Source organism: Eptatretus burgeri, chromosome 5 (genome assembly GCF_056783735.1).
Source record: "Eptatretus burgeri isolate ZD-2024b chromosome 5, Ebu_testis_v1, whole genome shotgun sequence".
Classification (NCBI taxonomy): domain Eukaryota; kingdom Metazoa; phylum Chordata; class Myxini; order Myxiniformes; family Myxinidae; genus Eptatretus; species Eptatretus burgeri.
In genome coordinates, this window is record NC_140965.1 from 84,944,694 (window position 1) to 84,955,700 (window position 11,007).

The 11,007-nt window shown below is 39.5% G+C and overlaps 1 protein-coding gene across 1 annotated transcript; it reads right to left on the minus strand.

Annotated features, from left to right (window-relative positions):
* Positions 1 to 2,284: 2,284 nt before the first annotated feature.
* On the minus strand, positions 2,285 to 9,886 carry HELT (helt bHLH transcription factor). Its single transcript, XM_085882758.1, has 4 exons — positions 9,517 to 9,886; positions 9,203 to 9,307; positions 8,946 to 9,042; positions 2,285 to 3,261 (listed from the first exon to the last, which is right to left on the minus strand). The coding sequence occupies exons 1-4, from the start codon at positions 9,541 to 9,543 to the stop codon at positions 2,831 to 2,833; spliced, it is 660 nt and encodes a 219-aa protein (XP_085738884.1). The 5' UTR covers positions 9,544 to 9,886; the 3' UTR covers positions 2,285 to 2,830.
* Positions 9,887 to 11,007: the final 1,121 nt, after the last annotated feature.

The following is an 11,007-nucleotide window of genomic DNA, read 5'->3' on the forward strand; positions in this document are numbered from 1 at the left end:
ATTATTGGCTGAGGGTGCGGCTGTGCCACTGACGACTGTGCCTTCTGCAGATTAGGGCAGCAATTTGTAATTTGGCCAAGGTGCCGGATATCGCTCACTTCCTCTTTGGGAAGGTCAACGTGGGATCTCTAAAGTACTGTTACATCAGAGGTGGTAGATATAATAGATCTATGATATAATGTGAACCATGGTGTCTGTTTGTGCGTTCGTCTGTCTCCTGCCTCCGGCGACCGCTTCCTGTGCTGCATTTGAAAAGCTCCGCACAAAGGCAAACCTCAATATTCAACCACAAGAAGAGCATGATACCAAACGAGATACATTTGAAACGTACAAATAAAACATGGAATCACAGTTTGTTTTACAGTACACTAAGATATGACCCGATGATTACCACAAAGTTGAACAAACCATGTCAGCATTGTTAATATAAGAGTAACCTCAACTGAATGTCTTTGAACAAAGGTTGCAGTGCAAGGTGATCATTTAATTAAACACCAGGTTGAACAGTTTACATTATGTATCCTACTGATAGTTTTGGCCGAATCTGGATCTGGACCTGAACCAATATCTAATCGGCTTGTTCTTTTCACCTACCCAACTCATCCACCCAGTTTTGTCATTACCGTTCCATAACTTTTTGAGATATCCTGCTGTCGATTGTTTCTTGCCCTATCTCTCAATGATGAAGAATCACTTTAATTATTCTAATATCTGGATCTTCACCAAAATCTAATCAATTCGTCCTTGTCACACACCCAACATGACAACCAAATTGCATCTTAATTTGTCCACAACTTTGTGAAATATCGTGTTCACAGGCAAACAGACAGACCTACAGGGGTGAAAACATAACCTCCGTCGACCTTCGATGGCGGAGGTAAAAGAAACCCTCCATTTAGCATTGGGACCTAAAAATAACGTTTAATAATAAACTTCAAAGAGGTCCAAAATAAATTTAACTTTAATAACGGTGTCTAAGGTGATGCCAGCATGGAACTCTGAGGGGAAGACATCAGCACAGGACAACAGTTGGTGGAAGCGTGATATCCGAAATACTCTGGGATCTCAGAAGAACAATTCTTGAACTGCACGGCAAAGCAGGCGAGCAACTGCAGATCAACTGACGGTAAATTTCAACCTCCAGCACAAGCATCCAGTTTCATCAGAAACGGTCTGCCGAGAATTCCACAGAGCGGAGACAAGGTCAATGCCAATCCCGACTTCATGGTACTGAGTGATCATCTTAACCCGTGATGTTGCAGCATTTCTATCCTGCTGGGAGGGAAGTCTTCCATGATGACAATGCCCCCCCCCCCCCATGCACAGAGCACCTGCGCTCATCCAATGGTTTGGTGAGCATGACACTGACGTTCTCAATATGTCATGGCCTTCTCAGTCACCAGATCTGAACCCAATCGAGGATTTATGGGAGATTCTGGAACGATACCTGAGACAGTGTTTTCCACCTCCATCAAACAGGTGTGAGTTGATTCCCCAAAGGGTTATCGGGACTGCAGTTTCGCGTTTTTTGGACTAAGTTTGTGATTATAATTCTATAAGTGTGTACATTTAAAAATGATTTTTCAAATATATAGCACGTTATCTCAAAAAGTTGTAGATGGATTCGGATGAAACCTTGGTGGATAGGTTGGGTGCGCAATGAGGAAGAAATGATTTGATTTTGGTGATGATCTGGATCTGGATACTGCAACTTTTTATGTGATTTTTTCACCATTGAGTGAGATAGGGCCAAAAACGATAGATGGCATGATATCTCAAAAAGTTGTGGACGGATTCGGATGAAACTTGGTGGATGACTTGGATATGTGCCAAGAACAAGCTGATTAAATTTTAGTTCAGGTCTGGATCCCGATCCAGCCTATCAATGGGACACAAAACGAAACTGTTCACCCTGGTGGAGGTATGAACTCTCTACCAAGTGCAGTTCTAGTTAAGGAGAGCTATTTGTGAATATGCCTGCTGCTGGCTCAATGGTTAGGGTGATGGGCTTGGAGATCCTCGGATCCTGAAGTTCAAATCCCTTTCTGCTGTTGAATTAATACCATGTGGGTTGACTCTGCCTGTCATCCTTCTGATGTCGGCAAAATGAGTACCAGCATGCTGGTATCCTGTGTCAGAGTGGTGACCTGTTCAAGATTGTGCCCAATCGCCAAGGAAACTGCTTAAGCAGCACCAATGCTCTGCACAGAGTATGGATGGATTTGTGAACAGCTTTCCTTCTGTAAACACAATTAATTTATGACATCATTGCAGATTGAGAGGGTCCAGTTTTATTCTCACAATATAATTTTTTAGGGAAAGCATGGGGAGGTGATGTCGAATGATCTTTGAGAGCTTTAATACATCCTTTTCAGTTCAGTTCACAGATTTGGGTACTGCAGTCCACCCCTTACCAACTTGGCACACCGTGACATCACAAGCCTGGGAGCTGACGCTTGAGGAGAAGTGACCCTCATTGTGCCACTCACCATTGTGCCTTTCATAATAAACTGGGTGGCCGATGTTGTCCTTGCACAAAGGGTGTACGCATGGTCAAAATAGTATCAAACCCAGTAAATTACAAAGAGTACGTGAACATAGGCACGAAGTGTTGCCTTTTATTTGTTACATGGCGATGACACCATTGTATAAATCACAGTTTGTCTTCACATAACTGTTTAAAACAGTCATAAATGACCCCTTGTGAGCAAATGGATGTATTAAAGCAAATTGATGTGGGTACACAGCGAGGTGAGAAGCCTCGACCACCACACACCAAGGGTCAGCGGAATGGTTATGTCGGTAAGGAAATACTCTCCGATGTGCGGGTTCAAGGCATTCCTCCAGGCATGGAGCCCAAGTAAGTCACGTAAGGGCATTCGAAGGGCCCGCCAGGCGCACCCATGATGGTCCTGTGGCCCGATGAAGGGAGGTGCAGCGGTTGGTGCACTGTCTGCTGGCCGGCGTGCGGCAGGAACGCCTGCTGGGGAGCCATTGGCAGGCACGACAGCCCTTGGCTTGGGAACGGCTCGGTACGCGTAGGTCCTGCAGAGGTTGGCGAACCGTGACACGTGGTAGATCTCAAGAGACCTCCGGCCGGACACGGACGCCGGGCTCGAGCCTGCAAGAAGGCAAGCACGCGGAGGTAGCTCGAGTCCTTGAGTTCGAGTCGCTCCACGGCTGTTAGGTAATGTACAAGGTTGCGCAGACACTCCTGGTATCCTGCCTGGTAGGAGCTGGACAATTCTCGGAGCAGGTCACCTGCAGGGTCGTACCAAAGACACATGAGACAAAACCATGTGAATGGCGTGTCAAGATTTTCAATTAAAAATGTAATTAATGACGTTAAATCGTTTCACCTGGAAGGTTGTATTATGGTTTCAAATGTTCAAATTCACTACTTTTTGGATTCTCACCCGGTGCTGTATATGTCGACTATCTTACCCTCACATGAATGGAGGCAGGTGTATTATGGAGTTAGTGTTCATAAGTGTTTTACATCCACAAATTACGTCCATTCTCGGCCAAGCTCTATGTACCTGTTTACAAACAGTGTTGCTGAACAAAACTGTAAGTGTTTAGAGGGACCGTGAAGGAGCTACCTGTTTGCTTCTGCTCAAACTCCAAGGACACATGATGCATTTAACGAACGGAGTTCAATTCCAAAGAGGGGGCTCGTTTTATATCCAAATTTACATCGTCATCAATCCCCCCCCCCCAACAAAAAAAAACCCGTCTTTATATAGCTGTCCAGAAAACAAATAAACAAGAAGAGGGACAGGGGGATATGTCTATATCCAGCATTTCCCCTTGCTTGTGGATATACATTAGTGCCACAAGAATACCATAATCATAAAATAAACTGCACTACTCTCATCAAAGAAGAAGAAGAAGAAGAAGAAAAGCCATCCTCTCTGGTCTTAAGAAGCATAGGCTGCTGAAGCAGTTTTCCATTGACTAGGGGACGCAATCCTGGACAGGTTGCCACTTCAATGAAGGATACTCGAATAGGCCATTCTTCCGAGTAAGCTGGTACTCATTTGGACGACCTCACAAGGACGACAGGCTAAGTAAACCCATTTGCTGTTATTTAACAGCATGACAGGGGCTCAAACTCAGGAGCCGAAGATCGGAAGCCAGCCCCCTACCGTTAAATAAATACCAGGCTTATTCTCGTAATACCATAATGTTAAAACATACTACACGACTATCAAAATATCATACTCTCAAAATAAACTGTACTACTCTCATGATACGATACTCTTAAAATATACTATGATATTGTCGTAATAACATATTCTTAAAATACACTATGCCACTCATAATACCATATTATTAAAATATACTACACTACACTTATAATACCATATTATTAAAATATACTACACTACACTTATAATACCATATTATTAAAATATACTACACTCCTCTCATAACATCGTACTGCTAAAATGTACCACACCACTCTCATAATACCATATTCTTGAAATATACGACTCTACTCTCACAATACCATAATGGTGAAATCTACTACACTACTCGCATATTATCATGTTATTAAAATATACTACACTACTCTCATATTATCATGTTATTAAAATATATCACACTGCTTTCACAATTCCATATTCTCGAAATATGCTACTCTACTCTCATAATACCGTAATGTTGAAATATACTACATTACTCTCATATCACCATGTTCTTAAAATATACTACACAACTCTCATAATACCATAATGTTATAATATGCTATATAATTCTCATAATACCATGATCTTAAAATATGCTGCACAACTCTCATAATGCCAATATCTTAAAATATGCTACACAACTCTCATAATAACATACTTCCAAAAATAAATGACACCACTGTCATATACCATACTGTTAAAATATACTACACTGTATATTTTATACACTCGTCCACCTGCTCCTTCAGGAAGCGGCAGGAGGGGATCATGTTATTATTCTCTCTGGGGTATGTAGATTACATTAGATCTAGGCTCGGGTCCATTCGTCTTCAGGGTACACGATAAGCATATAAAGCCTCAAGAAAATCGGGTTTCCTCCCATTCAGTTTTGTGTTAAACAGCAGCAGCGGCCATTAAAAAATGTAATCATACTTGTTTGGATTTTATAATTATTTTTAATTTCGGTATGGGTCCCCTCAAAACACCAAAATAAGCTATTTATACAAATGAACATGGCATTTGTCCAAGGAGGAAAAAAACCTTGGAGAGGGGGATATTATTTGTATTAATGTTGTTTTGTAATGACAATATATTATGCTATTAGCATTCGTGTTGTTATTAATTTTGTTGTTAGAAGCGACCTTGAAAAAAACACCACGATAAGCCATCTATACACCTCAACACGGATTTCACCCAAGGTGCAAAAGGCCCTTGGGGAGGGGAGGGGAATTAAGTTGTGATAACTTCCATCATAGACCCATAGTCATCCTGTCAAGGTTGGTTGAGATTGAACATGTATCGACCAAATGTATTGTCAGCCGACAGACAGACAGACAGACACCAAATTGTGTATTTTAGCATGTCATTTTAAGAATATGGCATGATCTCATAATACCATATTCTTAAAATATACCACATGACTCTCATAATACTATAATCTTATATAGAACAACAACAACAACAGGCATTTTAAAGGCCATTTTCCCAATGAGAGCGGGGGTTAACCTAATCTTATATATTACCCCACTCGAATAATACAAGATTCTTCAAATATATGGCACTACTCTCATAATACCATGTTCTTAAAATATACCAGAGTATTGTCATAATACCATAAGCTTAAAATATACGACACTACTCTTATTATTCCATACTATTAAAATATACTACAAAACTCTCACGATACCATAATCTTAAAAGACACTACCCTACTCTCAAAATACCATAATCTTAAAATACACTACACGAATCTCATAATATCACACTGTTAAAATATACCACACCACTCTCATAATATCATGCTGTTAAAATATACTACACTACTCTCATAATGCCATACTAATAAAACATACTACATTACTAACAATATAATTCTGTTAAAATATACTGCACTTCTCTCATAATACCATACCATTAAAATATACTACACAACTCTCACAATACCATAATCGTAAAATACACTACACTACTCTCATAATATTAAACTAAAAATATACAGCAATACTCTCATTATACCATACTATTAAAATATACTACAATACTCTCGTAATATCATTATCTTCAAACATATTTCACTACTCTCATAATACCATAATCTTAAAATATACTTCACTACTCTCATAATATCATGCCGTTAAAATATACTGCACTGCTCTCATAATACCATACTTTTAAAATATACTACACTACTCTCATAATACCATAATCTTAAAATATATGACACTACTCTCATAATGCCATAATCATAAAATGTACTACACTATTCTAATAACACTTTTCAAATATACTACATATCACTCATAATACCATAATCTGAAAATATACTTCACCACTCTCATGATACCATCCTGTTAAAATATACTACACTACTTTTATAATTCCATTTTATTAAAATACCACACTGCTCTCATAATCCCATACTGTTAGAATATACTACACTACTCTCATAGTATTATACTGCTAAAATATATTACACTATTCTCATAATACCATAATCTTAAAATATACCACACCACTCTCATATTATCATGTTCTAAAAATATACTACACCACTCACAATACCATGCTGTTAATATAAACTACTATTTTCACAATACCATAAGCTTAAAACATTCTACTATTCTCATAATACCATACTCTAAAAATATTCTACTATTTCTCATTGCACCATATGCTTAAAATCGAATAGTATTCTCATACACCTAAAATACACCTAAAATATACTACTATTCTCATCACACCATACTCTGAATATGCACGACACTACTGTCATATTACCATAATCTTAAAATATACTCCACTTCTCCCATGATACTATATTCTTGAAATATACTACTCTACTCTCACAATACCATAATGGTGAAATCTACTACATTACTCTCATATCACCATCTTCTTAAAATACTGCACTATTCTCATAATATCATAATCTTAAAATATACTACACCACTCTCATATTACCATAATCTTAAAATATACTCCACTTCTCTCATAATATCACACTGTTAAAATATAATACATTACTCTCATAATACTATACTGTTAAATTTACGACTATTCTCATAATACCATCATGTTAAATTATACTACACGACTCTCATAATACCATTCTGTTAAAATATATTACTATTCTCATAATACCATAAAGTTAAATTATACCACACTATTCAGAGTTATACCATATGATTAAATTATACCATCTATATTTGCATAGCATACGACTAAAATAAACTCCTCCACTCTCACATAATCATACTGTTAAAATATACCACAATACTCTCATTATACCATACTATTAAACTATACTACAATACTCTCATAATATCATAATCTTGAAATATACAACACTACTACTCTCATAATAACATAATCTTAAAATTTACGACAACACTCTCATAATATCAAAATCTCAAAAGCATACTTTACCACTCTCATGATATCATAATCTTAAAATATACTACACCACTCTCATGATATCATAATCGTAAAATATATTACACTACTCTCATAATAACATAATCTTAAAATATACTACACCACTCTCATGATATCATAATCGTAAAAAATATTACTCTACTCTCATAATAACATAATCTTAAAATATTAAAATGAAATACTAAACCACTCTCATAATATCATAATCGTAAAATATACTACACTACTCTCATAATAACATAATCTTAAAATATACTACACCACTCTCATGATATAATAATCGTAAAATATACCACACTACTCTCATAATATCATAATCTTAAATTATACTACTTTACTTTCACAATGTCATAAGCTTAAAATATACAACTCAACTCTGATGATACCATATTCTCTAAATATATATGACTCTCATATGCCAGCATCTTAAAATATACCATACTACTCTCATAATATCATAATCTTAAATTATACTGCTCGACTCTCACAAAACTATAAGCTTAAAATATGCTACTCTATTCTGATAATCCCATATTATTTAAATATATACTACTCTCATAATGCCATAATCTTAAAATATACCCTACTACAGTGTCTCATCACACTTTACTATTTGATTACCCCAATTATTCCTGCATTTTTTTTTTGTGGGGTCAGCCACTGATCATGGTTCTGGCCAAAGTGTTTCTGGAATCCATAGGGCAGGCGTGATGTTCACCTCTGGCAGGAATTTGTTATCTGTTCATAGTGCTCTTGATAACTCTCCTACTCTTTGTGAAAGATACCGTGAGATCTTTAACATCCACCAATGGTGCTGACAGATGGGTCCTCCGGCTTACCATCCTTCCATTGGATGGCACGCATGTTTTAAGTATCGCCCTGCATGCATAACACTCAGGTGATAATTTATAGCCGGGTGGAGATTCACACCCAGGCGAGACAATTCAAGTGTGAGATACCTCTTAATTAGATCTGGCCAGCCCATGCCATTTTATTGAATGAAATATTTTCATAGTATACATATATGCTGTTCCATGCATCATTATGTTCACCATTAAACCCCAAGTTTCTGCAATGTGATTCACTTGCTCAGCATTCCATCTCATGATACCTTTCTATGGGCAAGTCGTGGCGTGAGCTCACGGTTTGGTTGATCGTAGATTGATTTTGGAACATGTAATTATCCGATACAAATCGCAGATCATTAAGCACAATCATGTTATATGGGGATATGTCGAGGTGCGTCACTGGTCACAATATGACATGTATGTGGAAATGTATCATTGTAATACACGTTTTTCAGTGAATAAGCTATACCTTTGTCTTTTCCCCGCAGGAGATCAGCGGAGTGCAGTGCCTTTAGGTACTGCACAGTCATCTCAAGGATCTCTGCTTTCTCCAGCTTACCGCTATCCTGCCCAGACAGCATATCTCTATGTTATTGCATTCACAATATACGCATTAAATGAATCATCATGTATGCAATGCTGCAAAACAATGTCAAATATCGACATATTTCTCACAGGTCTGGTCCGAGACATCTGGGGTGCAGAGGGAAGACGCAGCGGGTTTACCTGCCTGGCAAGAGCCATTGGTACTGTGTTTCCGAGCTCAGCAAGGCAGTGGTTAATGCGGTCACGACGACGTTTCTCAATGACCTTGTGTGATACGGAACCGCCCTTTGTGAGACAGGTGGGTGGAACCCGAGGGAGGGGGAAAAAAACGTTGGCATAGTTATAAAATGGAAACACGTTCATGGATTGCACTTTATATGTAAGCAGAAGCACGCTAATATTGGTGAGAAATTACATCACATGAGCAATTACATTATACGTTGATGCAGAGAGTGGGAAAAGAGTGAGACAAAGATATGATATTATACTGATACCTTGCGCAGCTTTTTAGCTGAAGCCATATCTGGACCAAGTTGCTTGCAGCTTGTGTTTGCGGTGTTGCAGTCGCGTGCGACAGTCGACGTGTCCTCAGTGAATCTATTTATATGGGATGCTGCAGGAAAACGTTGCTCGCGCGATTACCATGACTCCAAGGATTATGTCTCTACCGCCGATGTTTATGTATTTTCCATTCCTCGGATGGGGCCACGATCCCACTTCTCTGTTCCACGTGGACCCCTCGACGAATCACGTGGCACGCCTATTAACATCTTAATAGCAGGGCGCGAAATGCGAAAGGACAAAGTTTTGCGCAACTTTGACAGTCTCAACACAGCCCTGGACCTTTTACACCTCCCACTACTCCATGGGTCATGGCGCACGCGGAGAGTCGGTGTGCAAACCAGTGCCACACCTCGAACCACCCCCATCGCTGTGACCTCCATGCACGCACGCGCGTGCTTGACGAGCACTGTCTCTCGGCATGGGTTGCATGGTTCTTTTGGAGGAGGGGAGGGGGTGTTCAGCCAGCACGTGGGATGGGGGTTACCCAGGCAGGCCCGTTTTGTTTGGCGCCTTTCTATTCGCCGCGCCTCGGCAGGTGTGCGGAGTGCCAGGCACACGAGCGGGGCCGGCTGGTCGTGCTCTCCGCTGCCTTGGCACCCCAGCCAGACCGCCCGCTCACCGCCTGCGCTTGCGCCGCCTCAATTTGGGGGCCCATTCTTCTAGAATAAATGTCCATTGAAAGTGTTGAATGGGTTTGTAAACCGAAATTTTAATCAAGACGATGGTCGGGACAGATAAAAAGCGCGCCTAACCCAGCTGGTGCGACTGTATTATCCCTGCCACCTGCAAAAGAACATGCGTAAACTTGCCTCTTTCAGCAATGCACAAGCTCGCCAACTTCACCCGATCGGGACGTCACCGTGTTGTCGGCGAATGCGCAGAGATTGATGAAGGAATTAAGTAAGCAGAATAGATAAATCGCCCGAGTTTGAATACGTCTGGTTTTAAGCCCTTTCCCCAGCAGTTTAAGCGTTTTGGTCACAGCCTCGCCCAAAATTGCGTAAAAAGGAGCGCAAAAATTGTCCCGCAACCAGAGCAGGCCCAAACTGTTTTTCTACTTTTGTTTTAGCTTTCAAGGCTTTAAATCCAATTTTATAAACGTCTTTCAACGTCCATAAGCACGTTAAGAGTGCCCGTGTAGCTCATTTCTCTCCCCCTTCTTTATAGTGAAAAGAGAAAAGCAAAAAAACCCCTTTCCATTGACATGCATGAGAGTTGCGGCGATTGTGAACTTTTACGCAATAGAATATTTGCATAAAGAAATATGATCATTCTGCAACGGTCAAAGAAACAGATGCTGAACTCGACGTCATTTATAAATGGCATGAGCTTTGTTTGGATTATTGTGTTTCTTTCGGCTCATATTAAAATCTATGCTTGGTCATTCTGCAAAAATTTGGATATGCAATCGACAAGTATGT

What these genes read in the sequence shown, in the direction of transcription:
- HELT (XM_085882758.1), bottom strand. Translation starts at nt 9,543, where the DNA reads ATGGCTTCAGCTAAAAAGCTGCGCAAG. An exon ending in CAGCTAAAAAGCTGCGCAAG is followed by an intron (nt 9,308 to 9,516) that starts GTATCAGTATAA and finishes TGTCTCACAAAG; the next exon opens with GGCGGTTCCGTATCACACAA. An exon ending in CCTGCGGGGAAAAGACAAAG is followed by an intron (nt 3,262 to 8,945) that starts GTATAGCTTATT and finishes ACGACCCTGCAG; the next exon opens with GTGACCTGCTCCGAGAATTG.